Raw genomic sequence first — 26,933 nt, 5'->3', positions numbered from 1 at the left:
GAAAGAAATGGCGTGACTTAATCTAACAAAGATCAAATGATCCATGAAACACTTGACGTTGATAAAAGGGGTCACCTTGGTTTCGTTGGGTTACAATGGTGTGTCGCAATTTCGACGTTTAAAAAGCGTTGCTCGGGGAGAGGCGAGCGTCAGAACGGCGCTCATCGATGTGCGATTAGGAACCAGGTCCAACAACTTAGAGACATCAAAATGGTAAGTGATGCAGTTTCGAGTACTTAAGTAAATTGCGCGAATCACGGGGAGTCGAACGAAAAGTTGAAAATTCCTTTTGTACGTGAAAAATAGGATATTTGTTTTGTAGAACTTCAGATCAAATAATAACTAGTTTAAATAGCATAGTTTAGGAAAAATGGAACATTGGTTTCGTTTCTGCTTCATAGAATTTCACGAGAATGCCCATTTCCGCATAATTTTAGAGAATCATAGCTCATTTCCGCACAAATTTTTTGGCCCACTTGGCAGTTTTTACATAGAAATTTTTGTTCATCCTTTTTTACCATAACCCATTTTTGCAAAGATTTAGGGATACAGGATTCGTACAAAATACTTTTGGGAATGAAACTCCCTGATTTTTCCGGGTTTTCCCTGACTAAATTCCACAAATTTCCCTGACCATTTGCAATAACGTGCATGGCGTGAATATATGAAAACCAATCTAAATTCACTCGAATAATTTTTGCACGAGTTGTTATTGTTATGAAAATTAGCCAATTAATTCGTTTCAATTTAACTTTAACTAAATAAAATCACAAATACCCGGAGCGAGTTCCGCCAATTTCGGGCTCTTCTCAAATCTCAGACAACACATTTTCTGGTCACCCTTATTCGGACTTTAAATTTCCCTCCAATATATTTCTCCCTGGCTATATTCGGGCCAATGGGCCAGCGGCTTGAGTTTCAGGGTTTTAAAATGTAATCAACAAGAAAATAAAAATGTTTTTCTTGCGAACTGTGCTGAAATGAGTTTTGAAAATTGTGCGAAAAGGGGTTTATGGGTTTTTAATGTGTCAAAAATAGAACTGCGCGGAAACGGGCCACCTCCGAATTTCAGATGAGAAAATAATGAGGTTTTATAGGAGTAAAATTCCGCACACTGTAGGACTATTGTTGTAGAAGATCTATCGAACTTTCGTGGGGAAAGTAACGTGGGAAATTGATGGGATATTGTGATTGAAAATGGAATTCGATAGCTTCTGTTCAAGGGACAATTCTCAATTAAAGGCTAAACTTTACGGTTTAGCTGGCACATTCAAAATACAGTTTTTTCAATAAATATCATCAGAAGTGAGATTAGACTAGAAGTACTGAGCTAACCAAATTCTTCACTCGGCGAAAGTGAATATTCTTGATAAGACACCAACGGTTGGCCCTCTAGTAACGGTTTCTGAATTTTCCCTCCAAAACGTGAGACGCTCGCTGCGGTAGACGGCCGAACTAGATTCAAGCACCCGCTTCGTCCGTGTTCACTCCCGGCATTAGGATGAGGGGAAGGGGGTAGGAAATGTTTTGGAACTCGACCAATTTTTTTCTCTCTATTGTAGGCGCGATGGAAGCGGTGGCAAAAATCCTCAAATTTGTTCATTAGTGCCAGGATCTACTACCAATGCTAGAGCTCTTTACTTCTAGTCTCAACTCACTTCTGATATCATTTATTCAAGGTTAATTATAAGATAATTTGTTAAAATTAATGTGCGGAAATTAATTAAAATATATATTTTCCTTGTTTTTCTATATTTTACCCTTCATATTATTGGTTTGGTTTGATTATATTTTTAGATATTTTATGGTATTTGGTGGCTAGGAAGAAGGAACTGGTGCCCGGGTTTTTATGCTCATGAAAATATTGATTTAAGTTAGTTTCCGCCGCGACATAAATGTAATTAATTATCATATAATTAACCTCCAAGAAACGATATTTATTGGAAAAACTGTATTTTGAATGTGCGAGCTAAACCGTAAAGTTTTTCACAATTAAATCGTAGCATTTTAAATACGTTTATTACTTAGTATTCGATGCTCTAGATAGGTGAAAAGTTGACGAGAAATAATCCTTAGGTTTAAGCCTCATCTAAGGCTTAATTTCGTTGCTAAGCCTAGTTTGAAACTTTGAATTGAAGCGCGCGAGGGGTTAGATCTCGACCTCTTACGTCATTTTGACGAGAAATTGAAAAGAATTAGTTTCCGCGCATTGCGATTTTAACAATCGATTAGTGGGCGAAAGCGAGTTTTAAATTATTTAAAAGAATTCGAATCTCGGTGAAATGTTGAGCGATTTTAAAGAAACTTGTCTTATTTTAAAGAGAAATAGACCCCCTAGTCACCTACCCTTAATATGTACTTGAAAAGTGCATTTAAAAACCGGCTCGCCCATTTAAGTCCTAGAGACAGTCAGCCAATAATTATTTCGAGGCCAATAAGAGACTACTTCGGGTCACACACGCTTCTTATATTATGAAAATCAATTGTGACTAATTCCGCCTTTTTGAAATTGGAAAGTTGATCCGGAATTATGACGACGCAGAAACGCGTGTTATCATGTTATGTCAAAAAGGATAGCTAGTCTCACACTTACGCAGCACAAGCGTCTCTATCCTAAGCTACATTCGAGTATTGAATAGTATTGGTTCATTTGAGCACCGCAGAGATCTTAAGAACTCCGCTGGAAAATATGATCACGTGATTGACCGCCACTTATGGAGTGAGGAATTTTCTTTCAACATGGCTAACTCGATCACGCCCGTGAGAGGGTGGGCCGTGGTTCTGGTAAATGATTGTCGTCCGCTTCATAATTGAGAGAGCTAGAGGGCACAATCATAAAATTCTTCAAATTTTTACTATACTTTCCTCCACGTTTACAAAGTCAGGTCTCCAATTTAGTTGAAGTGTTAGTGACATAATTTTCGTCAACCACAAACTTAAAATGCGAAAAAAAATCCTTGCAAAATCTAGTTTATTATGATATTGTTACTTTTTTATTTGGTTTCATAGCAATTTATAAAATTGCAATAAAAGTATTGTGTTTGAAAAAGCCCTAGTTAAAATTTTGTTTCGCTTGATGACGTAGTAAGTAGAAATTTTCTCTCTAGATGTCGCTCACGTGACGCCTGTTAGTGTCTCAGCGCCGCGTTAAGCCTATTTTATTCAGATTCGCGTGGCATTAGGAGACTCGGGAGTCTCGGGTGCTCGCGCTTGGTATTTCCGCGCGAGATGCCGTGAGTGACGTATCAAGGAGAAAACCCCGCCAAAAATCTTCTCCGCAAATTTGCTTTTGCCCCCAAATTTCAAGATTTCAAAGTGTTTTTTCTGTGTTTTCCCTCATATTAAATTATTTATCAAACATATTTTTGCAATCAGAAGAGTTTAAACTCTCAATAAAGTAAGGTTTTCCTTAGATCTGAGATAATTTTTAAACCACGTCGCTATTCCTTTAAATAGTTGGGAAATTAAGCCAATTAAATTTCCATAAACAAACAATAACCTTTGCGCATGTTGTGTCTAAAAACGGAATGAATAGTAGCCGACGAATACCAGTGCAAAAAAATGGTAGGCCAAACGTCTGGCAGCATTGCACCTCCAAAAATAGCGCTAGATTTGAGCGACTGCCGTAGGGGCGGTGTTACTTCAATATGGACCACGACCATTGGTACCGATTCTTTGACTAAAGTGGTTAAATTGAAAATTTTTAGGATTTGGGAGCTGGTTGATGGGGGAGTGGCACTCGTCATTCGGAAACGTCAAAAAGCAGCGAATGAAGACACGAGCTTAGAGTAGGTGGTCCGCTCCACGGAACGGCGGAGTGAAACGCCCCTCGAAATCCCCCAATGTAACTTCATCAAATTTTTAAAGTTCTTTCATGGATGAAGGATGCGCGTGAGGAAATTTGTTTTCACTCTACAGGATAGGCAACTCCCTATCTCGAGCGACAGAATATTCTGTTTTTACTCTGTTACAACGTCGGTTGTCAGCACGCGCAAAGCAAGGTCTCTAAGTAACGTAGCCTTGTACGTGCTGTCAAGAGACAAAAAACTTCAGGATCTTCAGGATTTAAAATACCCGCGAGAATTTTAGCTCGAGGCTCGTCTCTGGTCAGCAGGCACAAAGCTAGGTTACATAGAGACCTAGCTTTGCGCGTGCTGACATCCGATGTTGTAACAGAGTATATACAGAATAAGCTGTCGTTCGAGATAGGGAGTTGCCGATCCTATAGCGTGAAAACAAATTTCCTCACGCGCATTCTTCATCCATGGTTCTTTCTTGAATTGTGGTTTTGCATTTTATTAATTGGGCACTTTCCAATCTTTTTCTAATTGCAGGTGGTCGTTCCTTCTAGGCGGGGTCAAGGAAGACGCCCAAACTCATTCAAAGTGCAACAATCGAGAGACGGACGTCGAAATGCTAAAGTTCATTTTCAAATAGATTCTTATCTTTAATGATTAATCTCAATTGACGACAACGAAATTTAAAAGGTAGGACTTGAATAAGTAGAGGTTCAGTTCGGGAAAACAACTTGTTCAGGGTCACCACTAAATTCCCAGATTCCTCAAATGATTCCTTCAATTTTATTTCCCTAATTATTCTTTAGGTCAAAAGCTAGTTGTCAATGTCAATAGGGATATTTCTAAAGAATATTATTGAGTTACAAACAAGTCAACTCTTAATTTGAACAATTATCTTTTAAACACAAATTTATCGTGCAATTTTGCAATTCTCGTAAACCCAAGAACGGTTGTTTTCCACTGAAATCAAATTGCCTTCCCTGACTAAAATATTTTTAATTTCGAGGCATTTTTGGAGGCAATTTTTGGCGGTCAATTACAAAACTCAATGTATATTCCAGTGATTTCAATGACCCGAGGCCATCTCTAATACCATGAAACAACGGAGTCTTCGGCCTCTCTAAACTCCGACAAAGACATTTTCCAGGTAATTTCACGACCGAGACAATTTCAGTTCGGGCAAACTACGTCGAAGCGAGTAATTGCGGATGTTGAAGGTTCCAAATCACTGATTCATCTGTTTTACAGCGGACGATCATTTCTCGAGTTGGGAACTCGAGGTCAATCGCATCATTTTCCCCTTAAAAACACCGACGGGCCGGTGAAAGTCCCCACCCTGATGGGCCATTTCAATCCAAGTGAGTGCAGTTTAGATCGACATAGCTATCAGTTGATAAATTTTAGATGAAATATGGTAGAGCTCTTCAATGTTTGGTTTTGAAGGCGTTTCTTAAATGATTTTAGATTCGAAATGCGAACGCGCTGAAATGAAATGAGCGTCAACCGACAACGAGAAACAAAATGAAGCTCCCGAACACTGTTACTTCCCTGTCCCTGACGTCACCAGCCATTAGTGTACTTTCCCGTGTAAATACGGGAATGTGTTGGGAGGAACAATGACCCGAATTACGCAGTCACCAATCAGCCGCCCTTAAAATTAAGGTCCACAATCGCCCTCTCGAAATGAAACAAGAACTTTCTTAGGAATAAAACTCTTGGAAACTGATGGCGGTGTTCAGAAGAATACAGCATTCACCGAACTTACACGAAGCTTCGCGGGATGGTGACGTAAATAGAGTAAAGACATTATTGGCGAGAGGAGAAGACCCCGACAAGCGGGAGGAGGAAAATGGTTTCACGGCTTTACACTTCGCTGCCCAAAATGGACGTGTAGAAATTGTCAAACTACTTCTTGGAAAAGGATCTCGAATTGAGGCCATCGACAATGAAGGCAGAACACCCTTATACTTGGCATCCATGGAAGGCAAATTGGACGTCATCACTCACCTGATCCAAAACGGGGCGCTAGTCAATCAGGCCGATAAAGATGGCTTCACACCCTTGTTCGCCGCTTCCCAGAATGGTCATTTGAACGTCGTCACCCACTTGATCCAAAATGGGGTGCAAGTTAATCAGGCCAAAAATAATGGCGCCACACCCTTGTACATCGCTTCCCAGATGGGTCTCTTGGACGTCGTCACTCACCTGATCCAAAATGAGGCGTTAGTCTATCAGGCCAGGAATGATGGCGTCACACCCTTGATTCTGGCTTCCCTGAATGGTCACTTGGACGTCGTACGTCTCTTGATCGAAAATGGGGCGCAAGTCAATCAGGCTCGTAACGATGGCGTCACACCCTTTTTCATCGCTTCCCAGAATGGTCACTTGGACGTCGTCACTCACTTGATCCAAAATGGGGCGCAAGTCAATCAGGCCAAAAATAATGGCGTCACACCCTTGTACGCCGCTTCCCATAATGGTCATTTGAATGTCGTCACCCACTTGATCCAAAATGGGGCGCAAGTCAATCAGGCCAATAATAATGGCGCCACACCCTTGTACATCGCTTCCGAGAATGGTCATTTGAATGTCGTCACTCACTTGATCCAAAATGGGGCGCAAGTCAATCAGGCCAATAATAATGGCTTCACATCCTTGCACGTCGCTTCCCAGAATGGTCATTTGAACGTCGTCACACACTTGATCCAAAATGGGGCGCAAGTCAATCAGGCGCGTAAAGATGGCACCACACCCTTGCACGTCGCTTCCCAGAATGGTCAGTTGGACGTCGTCGGATTGTTGCTGGAAAACGGCGCCGACATCCACTTGACTAACAATGTTGGCCGAACCGCTTTGTCCTACGCGAAAGCTTCCGTTAAAAAAAAATTGAAAAATTATTTGATGAACACGAAAAAAGGAAGGCGAAAGAAAGAGCAATTTCGAACGAAGGAGCGAAGAGTGGGGCGGCGGAATCGAGATCCGGTCAAACAGAAAAGTCAAGTGAGAGCGAACGGGAGAAAGAGATTTGGAAACTTCGAGCAAGTGTATCGAGCTTGAACGAACAAGTGACCAAACTGGAAGGCCAACTGTCAAGGGTCAAGAGTGAGAAAGAGGAGTCGGACAGGGAGAAGGCGGCAGAGATTGACGAATTGAAGCGAGAACGATTGGAACTAACGAGCCGACTGAACAGATCTCTGACCAACACCGCGGGCTCCTCGAGTAACGACATTAACCTCCAAGAACAAGTTACGGTCGAACTGACAGAGTCCTTAAGTAAGAGGAACCAACGCATCGCGTCTCTCTTGGCCGAAAAAGACAGCTACGATCGGAAAAAGGAGGCCGAAATAAAGGAACTGAGAAATCGGCTGGAAACGAAAATCTCCGAGAGGGACGCCGAAATAGCTCGTCTGAAGGCCATCATTCGGCAACTCGAGGACAAGGTCCAAGAACTGGTCGGATTAGTGGGCGATCGGGACAGGGAGATCGAAAGACTAAATCAGTTGATCGGGAAACTGCACCTGGAGACAAACATTACCAACGTCTACGCGCCTGTGCAAGTAGTCAACCACAACTACGCAGCTGAAGCCGGACAAGCCAACATAAACATTTCATCTAAATGTTGAGGTGAGTCCGTTCAAAATATGCTGTATTTCCATAAGAGCTTGGTTCACGCGCGAGAATTCGCGTGTCGCGCGCTTAAATTAAAATTTTCAAACAAGGCTTAGCAAGAACATTACAGGCGCGGCTAAATATGCGCCAGTTTTTATGAGAAATGGGCCGATACCGATAAATCGGTTGTGCCAAATATCGGAACCGATACCGATATTGGTATCTTGATTATTGTCACCTCTCACATTTCTTCCTATTTTAGTTTCATTCTACCCTAAAAAGATGCGCACTTTCAGCCACTCTTAAAATAACACTTAAGATTGAGCTAAGCCTTATTTCTCTTACATTTTTACCTTCTACGTCACAGGAAACTAACATCAACTACCGGGTGCGGTAAATTTTGAAGATCTTGTTTTGAACGTAAGGTCGATACAATTTTGAAATTCTTGAAAAGTTTCATTGTAACAGAGACGTTTCATTCCTTTTATTTTCAGGATCTACGTCATCTCATCGTCACTCCGTAGAAGTTGGGAAGGATGAACGTGTACGCGAACGCGGGGGATGATTCCGGATGAAACGACACGGGTGTTCGAATCGTAAGCGTCAAAAGTCCAGACGGATAACGGATACGGTCAAGATATCAATTGCAAATGAAGGGAAATGAACCGCAAGAGTTTTAGCGAGTGAAGGACCACGGGAAAGAACTACGTTTCCAATTTTGACCCCCTATCCTAAGAGAAGCAAAGTGACCGCACCAACTCAGGAAGCCTGACCTCGGGGAAGGGGAAACCTCATTCAACCCACCAACCTTACCCCTCATCTAACCTAACCTCATAATTAACCTAAACCTAATATTTACCTTAATCAAAACCTCCCCCTTTTCTACTGAGGAGACAGGCTCTGCTTGAGATTCAGGACATGGTGGTCAAGCACAACCTGTAAAGGTTGTTAAAGGGAAAATGGACAGATGACCACCATTATTAAATCTCTTTAGATTATAGTGGACAGTTCATTCTCCCTTTGAGTAACTTCTGGCAGTTCTTTCTCGTGGTTCCTTTCACTTTCCCTTCATCTGGAATTGTTATCGGCCAATTCGACTACTGTCCCGACAACTGGACACCACCTTCTTCCCCCGACTAAACGGTGCCCTTAAAAGAGTCTTCCTTCTTCTACACTCTGACCACAAACGACTTTTGACCTTCCTCATTATGGGACTGCCTCCCAGTAAGTCACAAACTCCAATTACTCATTTCCTCACTTCGGGATTCAACAATTTGACTTTGTCGAATTGACGCCATTTTCAATTTATTAGTCTTTATTTATTTTGAACAATTTCAAGAATTAGTGACGAGATTCACGAACAATTTAAACCATTTACGGATTTTAAAATATTTAAATGAGTTTTCAACATTTTATTAATTGACGCCGCGAGTCTTGGTGAACTTTTTCAAGAACTTCCCGTCTAAGGTTTCGCGATAATTCCGGACCAAATAACTCAATCATTTCGAATTAAATTTTTCGTCAAATATTTCAACCTTGTAAATAATTGATTAACCTTTTTTATTCGCAAATGCAACGAAGACTTTATTTTCCGTTCATTTTAAATAATGCCTAGTGAACTTAAAGGGGCTGGCCGGAGCTGTTGGGGTGAAGGGGGGGGGGTCAAACTGTTGGTTAGCATATTCCTTATGGCCAAAGAGCTGGGTGTTTTCCCACTGAACTAAGGGCGGTCTCCCCCCGAACAGCACCGAATAGCCCCTTTAATGGACATTTTCAAGAACGAAAGAATCAAATTATTTGCGAAATTTATTTATCTTTTCTCATGAATTTACCAGTTTTTTTCTATGAAAATTAAAATTTATTTTTCGTAACGATTAAATTTAATTTAAAGAGATAGGAAAGCAAAAATCAAAACTTAAATTTTGTATCAAAGAAGAATTCAACAAATTTTATTATTTTCTCAATGTTTAATGTTTTCAATTATTTCGAACCCTTTATTTATTGTTGCTGAAATTGAGCGCTACTATCCCTTGAGTTCCCTGGGACTTTCCAAAATATTCCAGGACTTTTTGAATTATCGTGGAATTAATTATTTCCAATGTTATTTTTTAACCTTAATTTTTGGTGAAATTATAATTTTAATTCTGTCAGTTTTAAACCCATTGTCCTTGCGCCTAACCTAATCTAAACCTGGCAAGGGACGAACCTATTCTTCCAATTAATAAAAAAAAGTGTCTTTGATAACAAAGCCATGAAAATTAAAAGATAAGTGGTCTAAATCATTTGGGTGAAGTAACAGATATTATAATTTTCAGTTTTAAAGGCAACATAAATTATTTGAAAGAATTAAGCCTACTTAATCGTATTTCTTTTTCCACCAAAATATTTCATTTAAAGGCCGACTTCCAGCATCGAAAAGGGTTTTAGTGAACTGAAAACCGAGAATGGAGCGACCGTGCCGAAGCCTCGCTTGGTCAAAAGATGGAAGGGTTCTCGCTAACTGAAAGCCGTGCAATGTAGTTCTAGCGAACTGAAGATGAACAATAGAAATCCTTTTCAATTTATTTCCTCTCGAATTTTTGCTTTCCCCTGAAGGAAATTCTCCATCGCGTATCTTCAGTTCGCTAGAACCACATTGCACGGCTCTCAGTTAGCTATAGAACCCTTCCATCTTTTACCCCAGCGAGGATTCGAAAATCGGCACGTTCCCAACTCCATTGTTAGTCTCGATGCTCTGTTTTCAGTTCGCTAGAACCCTTTTCGCTGCTGGAAGTCGGCCTTCAACGAAACTATTTTTCAACCTAATCAGAAGAAAGTACCATGACTTTCCCTATGTAATTTTGACATTTTTCTATGAAATGTGGTTCTCGGAAGAACATGGGCTCTTCCCGGATAATGGTGAACCATGGGGGCTTAGGTTAAGATAAGAGTGCCAATCGAAAAAAACATTTACTTTAAAAACATTATTTTTCAGTTTTTCATAAAATTTTTCAGTGGTTTCAAGCTATTTTGAGGGTGCTGAACACAACACGAATATGGACAAGTGCCCTCTAAACTGCACTTGTTCCATTTTCCTTTCTTAAGGGTCACGCCCCTCACTCTGACAGCGAAACCAAGGATGATGATGGGGGTATGAAGGGATGCGAAATCTGAGAGAAATCGGCCTGCGCGCTAACTGTGGAACGGCTCAGGTTGGGTGGGACGCCAGAAATAGGGGGGGGGGGAAGGAAATAATCGGACTCAATTGTAATTGGTTCCTCCGTAGCCCTTCTTGACCAATTACAATTGAGTCCGACTATTCCTCCCCCTTTTCTTGGCGTCCCACCCAACCTCGGCCGTTCCACAGTTAGCGCGCTGACCGATTTCTCTCAGATTTCGCATCACCCTTGGCGAAACTAGCGTTCACCTTCCTGGGGTAAGCAATCGAGGGTTTTGGGCTTTGCATTGATGTAGAAGTAAAGGCTTACCGCTTTTCAATACCCCTCCTCCATAGATTATCGCCTGTCATCCTCTTCCATTCACGCAAATGCCAATTGCCGATTGTTGGCGCAACGCGAGCACTGCGCGCTAGCTCTCACATTTTACTCTTCGTCGAAATCCAAATACTAGAACAATTCCACATCGGCAGTTCGCCACTCACCGAGTTACGCGCAGGAAAACTTTAACGATAGTCCAAAATTTTCTTTTGTTTAAGGAACCAATTTGAAGAACTCGAAGCAGACGACTCTTCTCGATTCATGTCGTTTTCCGGGGCCGGAAATAAGCACTGGACTCTGGAACAATAAAATTTCGAAATGTTCCATAATCAGTCTGGGAAAAAAGGATATTTTTTAAACAAGTCCTTGGGACCAGTGACCCCCTAGTGTCCTAAATAATAAACTGGTCTCCGGACTGGTCCCCGCCTTTGTTCTCCTATAGATCTGCAATTAATAAACCCCCACTTTTTGAATTATAAAACTAGTCCAAGCAATTAATAAACTGGTTTTGGACCAGAGGAAGTTGATGTCCCAGACTGTCCATAATATAAGAAAAACAAGTCGACCCAAGGGCTCGTATTCGTACGAGTGAATAGCCCCTCTATACCAACCCTAATGCGTGGATAACGCTATACCTTACCCTAATGAGTGAATAACGCTATCTTTTACAATGCTAAAATGATTTACCGTGCATAAAATCAGAGTGAATAGCCCCTCGATGTCCTACCCTAAACAGTGATAAAAACTTCTGCCCGGTCGGTAAAAATTTATTTAATATGCTTTTGCCTCTCCAACCGCGAAGTTATATCTCCTGGCCTCGGATAGGATCATGACTCCTAGTTGAAGAGATAGAGGGAGAGAGAGAAGGGGACGGTGCCTGTGACAAATCTCTCTCTCCGACTCCGAGTATAGCGCTTTATTCGAGACCGTTCCTTAAAGGGCGACTTCCAGCGAAAAGGGTTCAAGCGAACTGAAAACCGAGCATTGAGACTGACAATGGAGCGACCGTACCGATTTTCAAATTCCCGCTGGGGCAAAAGTTGGAAGGGTTCTCGCTAACTGAAAGCTGTGCAATGTGGTTCTAGCGAACTGAAGATGAACAATAGAAATCCTATTAAATTTATTTCCCCTCGATTTTTTTCTTTCCCCTGAAGGAAATTCACTATTGTGTATCTTCAGTTCGCTAGAACCACATTGCACGTGACGGCTCTCAGTTAGCTAGAACCCTTCAACCTTTTACCCCATGGCGGGGATTTGAAAATCGGCACGGTCGCCCCATTGTTAGTCTCGATGCTCGGTTTTCAGTTCCGAAAGTTTTACTAGCTTGACTTCATGGTCAATCCCCAGGGATCAGTTACTTTACCCAGAGGGTTCGTTCAGTAGCCCTCTTTGATGACAGTGCTTACAAAGCGATGTCGGATTTTCCCTACTGTACGCTTTTTCCGCGTTTCCGGTTTTGACGTCATGATGCTCAGTGCTTGCCCATCAAATAAACCATCTTGACTTTTGAAATCTTGACAGACGAAAAGATGGCTCGGGACTTCAAAATTAAATTAATACAGTAATTGTATTAAAAACTTCTACCATTCAAATGGACATAATTTTCTTAAACAATTTCATTATTCGCAAGCTCGTTAATAATTGAAAAGAGACATATGCGCTTCGTAACGTTTTGAGGGCCAGTAAGACGTTTCCCCAACTCCATTTTCGAAAACAGCGCTAACTTCAAAATGTCCCTTTTCCGTTCAACAACCTTTTACGTCACTGTGACGCCTCGAGCCCATCAATCGTTACTGAACGTACCCCTACTCCCCTCTTTGCAAATGATTTTTAAGTTTTTTTTTTCTTTCAAAATATGCCAATATACTATATGAAAATTGCAATATTTTGGAAAAGGACAAATCCTATAGGAACTGAACCTGAACCTAACTTGAACCCTAACCTATCCTAACCTAACCTAACCTAACCTAACCTAACCTAACCTAACCTAACCTATCCTAATCTAACCTAACCTAACCTACCCTAACCTATCCTAACCTAACCTAACCTAACCTATCCTAACCTATCCTAACCTATCCTGACCTAACCTAACCTAACAGTAATATTTTGGAAAAGGCATATTATTTGAGATTGAGAAGTCTATGAAGCTAAACATGAATATTTTGGAAAAGGCGTACTATAGTTAAACTGGGCTATTTTGACGTAATGTGCTACCTTTTTTTTTTAAAAAAAAATCATTTGCGGTGCAAAATTTTAACGGAATCGTGTTCCTCACCTCATTTACTATCAGAAATGAGTACAAACTTTTAAAAATCCGTGGGGTCCCTATACTACCATTTGGCCAATAAAATATTTATTTTCCATGTTTTATGTTTATATTTTACCCTTCATATCATAGGTTTGGTTAGGTTATATTTTTCGATATTTTATGGTATTTGGTGGCTAGGATTAAGGAAGTGGTCGGGTGGTTTTTATGCTCATGAAAATATTGATTTAAGTTAGTTTCCGCCGCGACTTAAATGTAATTAATTATCATATAATTAACCTCCAAGGAATGATATTTATCGGAAAAACTATTTTGATTGTGCGAGCTAAACCGTAAAGTTTTTCACAATTAAATCGTAACATTTTAAATACGTTTATTACCTATAAATACGGTGCCTTAGATAAGTGAAAAGTCTACGAGAAATAGTCCTTGGTTTTAAGCCTCATCTAAGGCTTAGTTTCGTTGTTAAGCCTAGTTTGAAACTTTGAATTGAAGCGCGCGAGGGGCTGGCTTTCGACCTCTTACGTCATTTTGACGAGGAATTGAAAAGAAATAGTTTCCGCGCGTTGCGATTATCACATTAGATTAGTGGGTGAACCTCAGTTTAAAATTATTTCAAAAAATTCGAATCTCTAATACGCGCACCATGAAACAACGGGGTCTTCGGCCTCTCTTCTAAACTCCAACAAAGTCATTTTCCAGGTAATTTCACGCCAGAGACAATTTCAGTTCGGGAAAACTACGTCGAATCGAGTAATTGCGGATGTTGAGGGTTCTAAATCACTGATTCATCTGTCTTACAGCGGACGACCATTTCTCGAGTTGGGAAAACAAGAATTTGAGGCCAAACTGGCCAATGGCGACATTTTCAACGAAAAACACCGACGCGCAGGTGAAAGTCCCCAGCCTAATGGGCCATTTCAATCCAAGTGAGTGCAGTTTAGAACGACAGAGCTATCAGTTGATAAATTTTAGATGAAATATGCTAGAGCTCTTCAATGTTTGGTTTTGAAGGCGTGTCTTTAATGTTTTTAGCCTCAAAATGCGAACGCGCTGAAATAAAATGAGCTTCAACCGACAACGAGGAACAAGATGGAGCTCCCGAACACTACTTCTTCCCTGTCCCTGACGTCACCAGCCATTAGTGTACTTTCCCGTGTAAATACGGGAATGTGTTGGGAGGAACAATGACCCGAATTACGCAGTCACCAATCAGCCGCCCTTAAAATTAAGGTCCACAATCGCCCTCTCGAAATGAAACAAGAACTTTCTTAGGAATCAAAACCTTGGAATCTGATGGCGGTGTTCAGGAGGATACTAGGCATTCCAAATATACACGAAGCTACGCGGGATGTTGACATAAATAGAGTGAAGACATTATTGACGAGAGGAGAAGACCCAGACAAGAAGGAGGGTGAAAGTGGACGCACGGCTTTACACTTCGCTTCCGAAAATGGACATGATGAAATTGTCAAACTACTTCTTGGAAAAGGAGCTCGAATTGGGGCGATCGATAAATATGAAAGAACACCTTTATATTTGGCATCCAGGGAAGGCAAATTGGATGTCGTCAGACACCTGCTGGAAAATGGGACGCAAGTTAATCAGGTACAAAAAAATGGCACCACACCCTTAATCGTCGCTTCCCAGAATGGTCACTTAGATGTCGCAACTCGCTTGATCCAAAATGGGGCGCAAGTTAATCAGGTACAGAAAGATGGCGCCACACCCTTGTACATTGCTTCCCAGAATGGTCACTTAGATGTCGCAACACGCTTGATCCAAAATGGGGCGCAAGTTAATCAGGCACAGAAAGATGGCGCCACACCCTTGTACATCGCTTCCCAGAATGATCACTTAGATGTCACAACTCGCTTGATCCAAAATGGGGCGCAAGTTAATCAGGTACGGAAAGATGGCGCCACACCCTTGAACATCGCTTCCGAGATGGGTCATTTGAACGTCGTCACCCACTTGATCCAAAATGGGGCGCAAGTCAATCAGGCCAATAATAATGGCGCCACACCCTTGTTAATCGCTTCCGAGAATGGTCACTTGGATGTAGTCACCCACTTGATCCAAAATGGGGCGCAAGTCAATTAGGCACTGAAAGATGGCGTCACACCCTTGTACGTCGCTTCCCAGAATGGTCATTTGAAAGTCGTCACTCACTTGATCCAAAAGGGGGCGCAAGTTAATCAGGCCAAAAATAATGGCGTCACACCCTTGTTAATCGCTTCCGAGATGGTTCACTTGAACGTCGTCACACACTTGATCCAAAATGGGGCGCAAGTTAATCAGGCCAAAAATAATGGCGTCACACCCTTGTTCATCGCTTCCCAGAATGGTCATTTGGACGTAGTCACACACTTGATCCAAAATGGGGCGCAAGACAATCAGGTACAGAAAGATGGCGCCACACCCTTGTACATCTCTTCCCAGAATGGTCACTTGGACGTCGTACGTTTCTTGATCCAAAATTGGGCGCAAGTCAATGGGGCTCTAAACGATGGCGTCACACCCTTGTCAATCGCTTCCTATAAGGGTCACTTGGACGTCGTCGGATTGTTGCTGGAAAACGGCGCCGACGTTCACTTGACTAACAATGTTGGCCGAACCGCCTTGTCCTACGCGAAAGCTTCCGTTAAAAAAGAAATCAAAAAATTATTTGATGAACACGAAAAAAGAAAGGCCAAAGAAAGAGAAATTTCGAGTGAAGGAGCGAAGAGCGGGGCGGCGGAATCGAGATCCGTTCAGACTGAAGATACGTCAAATCTCCCCGCGGATGTATCCGTCTTGAACGAAGAGGTGGAAAGATTGGAAGCTCAACTGTCGTCGCTCAGGATTAAAAAAGAGAAATTAGAGAGTGAGATTGAAGAACTGAAGCGAGAAAGATCGGAATTAAGCGGATCGAGTGAGACGCCGGAACTAAACACCGCCGGCCCTTCGAGCCAGGACATTGACGAGATTGAGGCCCGGGAAAGGGATCTGACCCAATTGACGGAGACCCTATCCAAGATGAACCTACGCAATGCCGAAATGAGGATGAAACTCACAGACAGTTCTGCGAGGGCGAGTCAAGGGCAACGGTTCAACTTGGTGAATCAAGGGACCATCCACATCGACGGGCCGGTGACCATAAACAACATCAACACCCCGATAGACCAAAAAAACATAACCCTGGGAGACAACTCTGGGGTAACTAATTCAACCGTCAATAATCCACCTTATTTCCTATCGCCGGAAGTTAGGCTTATCTCGGCATTCGTGGAGGGGAATAACTGCTACAAAGGCCAAAAATATGTACTGTAGCAGACGACAGACGAATTTCTTCCCGTTACTCCCCTCCACGAGATAAGCCTATCTTCCGGCGATAGGGAATTAGGTGGATTGAAAAGGTAAGTTATTCTCGAAATAAACTGAAAAGTCTCGACCAGGGATAGATTTAATTTTAGAAGCAGGAATGGAGAACGGTTAGTATTTACTACAGTCCAACTCATAGCCCACCCAGTATAGAGCCCCACCCTCCAACACGTAAAGAAAAGTTGAAATTATCTTATTGATTTTGAAACTTAAACTTCGTTTTGATGACGTTGCTGACGGGGACGGCGAAATATACGTAACTCTTTTTTTTACCTCTGTCGCTATGACCCACCTTTTCTTTCATACGCCCGTCGGCCCCCTCGGGGAAGGAGCTATGGGGACGTGACGTCAATATTAGTAGCCTAATTTATATGGTCTGCTGGGCTATGAGTCGAAATAACTGAAGTAAATACTAACCGTTCCGTTCTCCATCCCTACTTCTAAAATTAAATCTATCCCTGTCTCGACGCTATCTTAGAATGCGCTTAAACTTCTACATCCAATTTAAAGAGGTAGGAGGTTCCTTTACTTTTAAAATAAGACAAGATTCGTTAAATAGAGTCAACATTTCACCGAGATGCAAATTTTTGAAATGATTTAAAACGCGGCTTCACCCTTTTAATCTATTGTGAAATTCGAAATGCGCGGCATTTATTTTCTTTTCCCTTTGACGTCATAAATACGTAAGAGCGTGGTTCACGCGCGAGAACTCGCGTGTCACGCGCTGAAATTAAAATTTTCAAACTAGGCTTATCAAGAACATAACGAACATTACTGGAGCGGCTAAATATGCGCCTGTTTCTATCAACTGATAGATTTCCACCTTTTCCAAAATAACACAAATTGGACATGCTTCTACCCCAAATTATTTATGATCTATTGTGTTGTTTATCGCCACCTCTCACATTTTTTGCTATTTTAGTTTCGTTCTACCCTGAAAGGAGGCGCGCTTTTAGCCACTCTTAAAATTACGCTTAAGATTGAACTTAGTCTTATTTCTCTTACATTTTTCACCTTCTACGTCACAGGGAACTAACATCAACATCCAGTCGCCTTAAAATTTGAAGATCTTGTTTTGAGAAGACAAATCTCTTCTTGTTTCATCCTAGTTTACGTAAGGTCGGTACAATTTTGAAATTCTTGAAAAGTTTCATTGTAACAGATGTTGTGTTTTACCTATATGTCATTTTATATATCATTCAACTTTCCCGCCAAAACCATAAAAGTATATCATTTTGTAACGCCACCTATTAAAACTACCAAGCAGAATAATACAGGCTAGAACTGGTAGTGACCAGTAAATGACCCCATTCCCTCAAGTGAACATTAAAGTAATAGTTTTGTTAATTAATCACCATGTGTTTTAACTTAGTTTAGTTGAAAACATAACATTGGCGACGGAGCTCTTTCTCGTTCCCGCGTGGAAAGCCCTTAGCGAGATTTTGTCCATTTTATCACCAGTTAACCGCCGATCAACCAAGGCTTATCGACCATGGCTTTATCTCTACCAGCCATTTTACCTTTCACACTCCACACCGATGCTGCCAACCTCAACGCAGCGTGGAAAAAATGGACAAACAAATTCGACAACTATCTCCTGGCATCCGGCGTTAAAGATGATCAACGTCAGAAAGCACTCTTGTTACACTGCGTAGGAGATCAGGTACAAGATATTTTCTATGCCTTACCAGGGAATGAAACAATCAAAACGTACGACGAAACAAAGAATCTCCTCACTACCCACTTTGCACCAAACCAAAACGTTGACTTCGAAGTCTACAAGTTCAGAGAAGCACGGCAAAGGAATACAGAATCTATCGATGAATATCATATCCGCTTACGTGAACTCTCCAGCTTTTGTGCCTTTCAAGACCTGGATGTCGAATTAAAGCGTCATATCATGCAAACCTGCATATCTAAAAAACTCAGACGTATTGCTTTGGAAGATCCGCTTCTAACTCTGCACAAGCTACTGGAAAAAGGGCGTTTGATGGAAATCTCTGAATCTCAAGCATCCACTATGGAACATCATTCTTCTCATCGCGAAGTAGTCCAGCACGTGGTGACACCAACACTGCCATCGAATCGTTCTCATCAACCAAAGATACCGCAAAAACAACAGAGTTACGGAACGAATTCTTTCAAGCAAGCACAGGCATGTGGCTTATGTGGAGGACGTTACCCACACACCGACTTCCCTTGCCCAGCAAAAGGCAAAACATGCAACAGCTGCGGTAGACTGAATCATTTCAGTACGGTATGTAGATCTACCCCAAGGTCTATGCCACCTCAATCAACCAACCAGTTCAACCGTCGACCTACAGCGCGTACTCAATTCACCAACCAACCAAATCGCACATCTACCTCTTCCAATAACCGTCAGCCACAACCAAGATTGAACGCAATGACCGTCGTTCCACAGACCAGAGCCACCACGGAGACAGAAGACGACACAGAGTTTCTGTTCACCTTATTTGAGGGCATCACAGACTCATCAGCTTCCTTACCTCTAGTAGATGTTACTCTAGGGGACACGCCCATTACCCTCTTAATGGATACGGGTGCAAGTGTAAATTTACTAAACTTACAAAGCTATGAAACCCTGACCAATACACCCTCTCTGTCTGCCTCATCGCTAAAAATCTACCCCTATGGATCCGACACACCAATCAAACTTCTCGGAAAATTTACCACCGAGATTAAAACGTTAACCAGTCATGCACAGGGATGTTTTCATGTAACCAGCGATAATGGCTGGAAGTCTCCATCCATACTGGGTTATCCGAGCATACGTGAGCTCAATCTCATGATGGATACCACAGAACGAACCTGTCATGCAGTCAACTTTATTGATGTAACCGAAATCAGTTGCAAATATCCTCAGTTGTTTCAGGGTATCGGCCTTATCAAAAATTTCAAGGTTAAACTTGCCATTGATCCCTCTATCACGCCGGTCGCTCAACCACACCGCCGGATTCCGTTTCATATGAGGCAAGCCCTTGAGGCTGAGTTGCAACAACTTCAGGATGATGACATCATTGAACCAGTTACTGGACACAGTACTTGGGTTTCACCTGCAGTTTTAATAGTCAAGAAACCAGTACCATCTGCGACGACCACCGACAACCAAATACATCTCCGCTTATGCGTGGATATGAGAATACCAAACACCGCCATTATTCGCGTACGGCATGTTATGCCCACCATTGAAGACGTCATACACCAACTAAATGGTGCTACCGTTTTCTCAAAACTTGACCTCAATAAGGGCTACCATCAGTTGCTCCTCGATGAATCGTCACGCGATATTACCACCTTCAGTACTCATCTTGGACTCTATCGTTATAAACGTCTCAGTTTTGGCATCAGCTCTGCAGCAGAAATTTTCCATCACACTATCTACAACATAGTCCACAACATTGCCGGAGCCCTCAATGTCTCGGATGACATTTTGGTGTTCGGACAAAGACCTGAGGACCATGATACCGCTCTTGAACAGGTTCTACAGAGGTTATCTGACCACGGAATCACCCTAAATAGAGCGAACTGCGCTTTTGGTAAGTCCGAAATCGACTTCTATGGACATGTGTTCAGCTCTTCCGGAGTCTCTGTCCATCAATCGAAAATACGGTCGTTACGCACCTTGGCTACACCCAATACACCAGACGAAATACGAAGTCTTCTTGGATTAGCCACCTACTGCTCTCGTTTTATCCCACATTTTTCGGACGTTACTCTTCCATTGAGACAACTCACAAAGAAAGACGTCCCATGGGTTTGGACAGAAACACATGATCATGCCTTGGGCGTATTGCGTCGACACCTCACCAATGACCTAATCTTGTCATATTTTGACCCTTCGCACCACACTACCATTTACGTCGATGCCAGCCCAACAGGTCTTGGAGCTATTTTGACTCAACAGGATTCAAATTCTCGAATCACCGTCATCGCTTTTGCAAGCAAAGCTCTCACGGACGTTGAAACACGATACTCCCAAACAGAACGCGAAGCATTAGCCGTCGTATGGAGTTGCGAGCACTTCCATCTATACATATATGGATCGTCATTCACCGTAATCACCGACCATTTGCCGTTATTGACTCTCCTTGGCAATCCCAAGGCAAGAACCTCCGCACGAGTCGAACGGTGGAATCTTCGCCTCGCACCTTATGACCTTCACCTCGCTTACCAACCTGGAAAATTCAACCCCGCTGATTATCTATCGAGAAATCCAGTGCGAAACCATTTGCAAACAAATTCTTGCCTCTCGACAGCCACCGAAGCACACCTGTCCTACATAGTTCAACAGGCAATACCGAAAGCCGTCACCTATGACGACATTAAAACGGCTTCCCACGAAGATAAATTGGTCCAAGTTGTCAGTCAATGTCTTAGAACCAATCAATGGCGAAACGCGCCTACAGATGTAGATCCGATTGCCTTTAAAATTATCGAAGCGAGTAAATCTGAACTGTCTATCATCGACGGTATCATAATAAAACATCACCGCATCTACATTCCACAAGCGCTGCAAAACCGCGTCATTGCCATTGCCCACGAAGGACACTTGGGTCTGGTGAAAACAAAGAAACTTCTTCGAACCAAGGTTTGGTTTCCTGGGATGGATGACAAGGTTGAACAAGTCATTCGCTCGTTCGTACCGTGTTTATCTTCCATGCCAAATCACGTCAAGCAACCGTTACTCCCATCAAACCTCCCAGACAAACCATGGTCCCACATCGCGCTCGATCATCTTGGTCCTTTCAAAGGAACGTACCTACTAGTCTTTATGGATGAACAGTCGCGTTACCCCTTAGCCGAAATCGTAGCGTCCACATCAGCAGACGCCAACATCAAGATAATGACTCGAGTCTTCTCGATCTTCGGAATACCCGATGTCATCAAAACCGATAACGGACCTCCCTTCAATTCTCATCAGTTTGCAGAATACCTATCAACGATCGGAGCCCGCCATCGTAAAATCACGCCATATTGGCCGCAAGCCAATGGTACAGCTGAAAGATTTATGGCGTCGCTGAATAAAACCATACGTGCTGCGGATGTCGCAGGAATAGATTGGCAAGACGAACTCCCCCGTTTTCTATCAAATTACCGTAATACTCCCCACAGTACGACCGGAGTACCACCCGCCGACCTTTTGTTCGGTCGTCAACTAAAAACCAAACTACCGTCTCTCAGTCCCGTTCCTTCACCAGCGAACATGGTCAAAGAAACTGATAGTAGGGCCAAAGCGAAAATGAAGATTCGTCACGATAACCAGAAACATGTGCGAACCCATTCATTCAAGGTACATGATCTCGTTTTGTTAAAAGCTATTCGAACCCACAAAATGGCACCTTACTTTGATTCCGTACCGTATGCAATAACCGCCCAGAATGGATCAATGATCACGGCAGAAAGAAATGGCCAGTCAGTTACAAGGCACGCATCTTTCTTTAAACCCCTACCGCTTCACGAACTTATTCTGGCCGACGATGATCCTGAGATCACCCAACAACGACACACTCCAATCGTCGACAACATACCCCCTACACCTCGATACAACCTTCGCCAACATCACACCGCGCCGAAACGCCTTATCGACGAAATGTAACTAACTCTAGATATAAGTTTCGAACCTTTTCAAAAGAAAAGGGAGATGTTGTGTTTTACCTATATGTCATTTTATATATCATTCAACTTTCCCGCCAAAACCATAAAAGTATATCATTTTGTAACGCCACCTATTAAAACTACCAAGCAGAATAATACAGGCTAGAACTGGTAGTGACCAGTAAATGACCCCATTCCCTCAAGTGAACATTAAAGTAATAGTTTTGTTAATTAATCACCATGTGTTTTAACTTAGTTTAGTTGAAAACATAACAACAGAGACGTTTCATTGCTTTTATTTTAAGGATCAACGTCATCTCATCGTCACTCCGTAGAAGTTGGGAAGGATGAACGTGTACGCGAACGCGGGGGATGATTCCGGATGAAACGACACGAGTGTTCGTCGCGTACGCGTCAGAAGTCCAGACGGATAACGGATACGGTCGAGATATCAATTGCAAATGAAGGGAAATGAACCTTAAGAAGTTGGGCGAGTGAAGGACCACGGGAAAGAACTACGTTTCCAATTTTGACCCCCTATCTTAAGAGAAGCAAAGTGACCGCACCAACTCAGGAAGCCTGACCTCGGTGAAGGGGAAACCTCTTACAACCCACCAACCTTAATCCTCATCTAACCCAACCTTATAATTAACCTTAACCCAATATTTACCTTAATCCAAACCTCCCCCCTTCTACTGAGGAGACAGGCTCTGCGTTTGAAAAAGGACATTGTGGTCAAGCACTGCATGTATAGGTTGTTAAAGGGAAAATGGACAGACGACCACCATTATTAAATCTCTTCAGATTATAGTGGACAGTTCACTCTCCCTTTAAGTGTCTTCTCGCAGTTCTTTCTCGTGGTTCCTTTCACATTCCCTTCATCTGGAATTGTTATCGGCCAATTCGACTATTGTTCCGACAACTCGACTCCACCTTCTTCCCCCGACTAAACGGTGTCCGCGAAAGAGTCTTCCCTCTTCTACACTTTGACCCCGAACGACTTTTGACCTTCCTCATTATGGGACTGCCTTCCAGTGAGTCACCAACTTGCGTTATTCATTTCCTCAGTTCGGGATTCGACAATTTGTCTTTGACGAATTGACGCCATTTTCAATTTATTAGTCTTTATTTATTTTGAACAATTTCAAGAATTAGTGACGAGATTCACGAACAATTTAAACCATTTACGGATTTTAAATTATTTAAATGAGTTTTCAACATTTTATTAATTGACGCCGCGAGTCTTGGTGAACTTTTTCAAGAACTTCCCGTGTAAGGTTTCGCGATAATTCCGGACCAAATAACTCAATCATTTCGAATTAACTTTTCGCCAAATATTTCAACTTTGTAAATAATTGATTAACTTTTTTTATTCGCAAATGCAACGAAGACTTTATTTTCCGTTCATTTTAAATAATGCCTAGTGAACTTAAAGGGGCTGGCCGGAGCTGTTGGGGTGAAGGGGGGGGTCAAACTGTTGGTTAGCATATTCCTTATGGCCAAAGAGCTGGGTGTTTTCCCACTGAACTAAGGGCGGTCTCCCCCCGAACAGCACCGAATAGCCCCTTTAATGGACATTTTCAAATATTAGTAACGTGTTTTGCATCGGTATTGCCACTGACTTCAAAGATAATTTATCCCAATTGCCAGTGAAACCAAAAACGTTACGAATTTATGAGTACCCCTACAAACATATTGCTTCAGCCTCTTGCCCAGTTTGGTTTAAGAAAGTTCGTATTAGTGATGACGGATCAAACATTTGCAAAGACTGTAAAAGTCTTCTGCGGTACTTAAGAAACTCTTGTTTGAAAAGACGTATAAAATCCTTATCAAGTCCTCGTGCCCGTAAAAGGAGAAGTGAACCCTCTTCCACATGCCCAACCTCATACCTTTCTCCATGTAGCCTTGCTGCGAAAAAGAGGAAAGTGTCCTACAGGTATCACAACGTTAAAAACCAAAACATCAGGTTAAAGGCTAATCTAAATGAACTGAGAATATCTATGACTGACAAGCAGCATGATGAAATGAAAAATGTTACGTCTATAATAAGAAATAGATTTTCTGATGAATTAAACACCATATTTTCTGAAGAAAATGAAATGGAGCAAACGAAAAAAGACAATCGTAGAAGGCTTCGCAAAGTTTGGGAAGAAGATTGTGAGATGTATTCCACTAAAGAAAAAGAAGCATTTCTGGGAGATCAACAAAAGAATGGTATACTTAATCTGTACATGAAAAGTTTTTATAACTGAGTAAATTTTTAACGTCATAATGTAATTTTCAGCAAATGGGAAACACAAAAATCGGTGGAGTGTTATAACTTACCGAATTGGTAAATAATTTATTTATAAATAAACAAATAATTATGAAAGTAATAATATTTAAATTTAAAGCAGCAATGGCCGTTGCTTGTAGGAGTAAGGCCGCATATGAAGCCCTTAGAGGCTTCAATATTTTGAACTTGCCATCATTGAGAAGCTTACGTAGAAAAACATCCAAAAATTTCGATGAACCTGGGATAAACTACGAATATTTGCAAGAACAGAAGAAAACATACGACATGTTCAGAAAAGAACAGGTTTCATTAGGACTAGCAGAACCAAGAGCAGATGGGCTATTAATTTTTGACGAAGTTAAAGTTGCGGCAAAAATAATTTGGAATAGTAAGAATCACAAAATTATGGGCCTGGCAATGCCAAAAGAGGAATACTCTTACTTGGAAGATCTTTACGAAGAGGTCCGTGATGATAAGGATATTACGAAGGCCAATTACATGCTTCAGTTCCTCTGGAGAGATTTAACATCAAACTACGATGTGATTGGGCCATAATTCTCGGTAGCATCAACAGCCGACGCATCACAATGCCTACTTCAAGTCTTGAAAGGTTTTCAGTTTCAAGGTTTCAATATTTCTGGAATTGTTTGTGATGGTGCTAGTGCTAACTTATCAGTAATTAAGATGATGGTGGGGGTTGAAACTTTCCCAAGCTACAAGTTCATCAATGGTGAAATTAATGTGGAAGTACCAGTGTCATTTCCAAACCCATTTCGACTAGACAGAAACATATATTTTATCATTTGTCCATCTCACCAGGTACAAGAGCATATTTTAAATTTTTCAGATGTTTTAACCTTATTCAGGATAAATTTACACTAGTTAAAGAACCTGGTAAACCAGCTGTACGCCTCAGACCCCGAGAGAGCCAAAAACCTTTCCATCAATGGCCTAAATTTTGGGTGGAAACAAATTGTGGAGCTTAAGAAAAGGGATGATGAATTGCGAGCCAATGAAATTCCTCGACTTATTCCAGACCTACTTCAGAGTTACATTGATCGCGATGCTTGGACGAAGCTTAATGTTAAACCGGCACGCATTTTACAAGTAAAGCGATTGTCCATAATGGCACTCATGTACCAAATTTGAACTCGCAACATATTTCAGCAAAATGAAGTTCTGTCCGCACTGTACGAGTATGCCAATCCCCCGAATGAAGACGATAAACCAGAAGATGCGCAAAATGTTATGGCAACATATGACTACCTTACCGCATGCAAGTGGTTATTTGAGGAGGGACTTTTCCAAAAATTCAAGAAAATTGACTCAACAGATGGTGATATCATAAAAAAACCTGGATAAGGCGCTTCAGTATTTCACAAATTGGCTGAAAAGTCTTCTAGGTAGGAAATTGAATATCCGTAGATATTGGTTTTCTTAATGAACCCTGGTCTCTTTTAGAATATATAATATAATTTAATTTTAGATGAAGATAAAGATTTTATCCCTGGGCATCCTCGCCAGAAAAAATTTATTTCATGGCAGACGTGGACATTGCTTCGTGTGATGGTCTACGGGATAAAAGGGTTAACAGAAGAATACCTCAGAATTTATCCCAATGGCGATCATTACTTGAGCCCAATACGCATTAACGGCAGCGCTGTTGAAACCCTTTTCTCGCAATATAAACACGCAGCTGGAGGAAAGCTTACAAGTGTGAATTTTAACACATCGCGCAAGTTAATCCTAACAAGAATAGACATTAAAGGTCATCACAGCGGAAAAGGATATCGCGATGTACCCCTGTATGTGAGAGAATCATTTGGTGATAAATTTGGCAAAAAATAACTTTAATTTCTCTGATGACAACTAAAAAATAACAAATGTTTAAATATTTTAACTCTAAACTCGTTAAGTAATAAAAAAAAATAAAAAATATCACTCATATCGACTAGGAAGCTTTATCACTCTTTTTGGCCTACCCTTGTAGGGCTGTTCTTCCGACAGCTTTTCAACCAAATCACATTGCTTTATAGGTTTCTTTTTTTAGGGGTGACTAGAATTTCATTTGCCGTAGGTTTGGATGGAACTTGAATCGACATGTTTAACGTTTGCACTTCTAGTTGCACCATCGTTTGTCTCTTTTCTTGAATATTTTCTTTTCTTAATGATTGAAACGTGTGGTGAAGCTTTACTAGATTTCTTGTTGGGTTGCGTTGGTTTAGATTTCGGTGTTTGCGGTTGTGAAGCTGTTTTCGTGTTTACTGTTAATGGCGTTTTAGAATGCTTACTTTTCGATGATGAAGCGTCCGAGATCTTGGGGGAATCTTTCTTGCTACCTTTCTTGGATAGAATGTATAGTTCATCTCGCAAACCACTAGCTCCCTTTGAACGATCATTTTTTTCATCTTTTATCCTTTCATCCATTGCAGTTAGAAATTCGTTGCTAAGTGCGTGAACAAATTTTCTTTCCAATTCCCTTTGAAAGGCTTCAGCCGCATCATATCCAATCACAGCTTCCGTTCCAACCA

At 41.6% G+C, this 26,933-nt stretch overlaps 3 protein-coding genes across 3 annotated transcripts; all 3 read left to right on the top strand.

The window, feature by feature from the left end:
* The first annotated feature begins 5,522 nt into the window (after positions 1 to 5,522).
* On the top strand, positions 5,523 to 23,678 carry LOC149677290 (uncharacterized). The gene is given in 7 exon segments (XM_089837248.1): positions 5,523 to 6,671; positions 6,719 to 7,415; positions 8,445 to 8,630; positions 13,952 to 14,040; positions 14,424 to 16,346; positions 17,540 to 17,630; positions 22,433 to 23,678. Coding segments are annotated over 6 exon segments (4,074 nt in total). The 3' UTR covers positions 17,570 to 17,630; positions 22,433 to 23,678.
* Positions 23,679 to 23,714: 36 nt separating this feature from the next.
* LOC149677289 (uncharacterized) lies at positions 23,715 to 24,957 on the top strand. Its single transcript, XM_089837247.1, has 3 exons — positions 23,715 to 24,341; positions 24,412 to 24,459; positions 24,524 to 24,957. Exons 1-3 carry the CDS (start codon positions 24,128 to 24,130, stop codon positions 24,955 to 24,957), a joined length of 696 nt encoding a protein of 231 aa, XP_089693373.1. The 5' UTR covers positions 23,715 to 24,127.
* A 104-nt stretch (positions 24,958 to 25,061) lies between these two features.
* LOC149677288 (uncharacterized) lies at positions 25,062 to 26,108 on the top strand. The gene is made up of 4 exons (XM_089837439.1): positions 25,062 to 25,221; positions 25,285 to 25,509; positions 25,570 to 25,805; positions 25,889 to 26,108. The coding sequence occupies exons 1-3, from the start codon at positions 25,087 to 25,089 to the stop codon at positions 25,762 to 25,764; spliced, it is 555 nt and encodes a 184-aa protein (XP_089693565.1). The 5' UTR covers positions 25,062 to 25,086; the 3' UTR covers positions 25,765 to 25,805; positions 25,889 to 26,108.
* Positions 26,109 to 26,933: the final 825 nt, after the last annotated feature.

Source organism: Phalangium opilio, unplaced genomic scaffold, assembly GCF_054372755.1.
Source record: "Phalangium opilio isolate 3A_F unplaced genomic scaffold, DU_Popi_V2 ptg000043l_1, whole genome shotgun sequence".
NCBI lineage: Eukaryota > Metazoa > Arthropoda > Arachnida > Opiliones > Phalangiidae > Phalangium > Phalangium opilio.
Note: the sequence above shows the minus strand (reverse complement) of the source record. Positions and strands in the feature narration are given on the sequence as shown.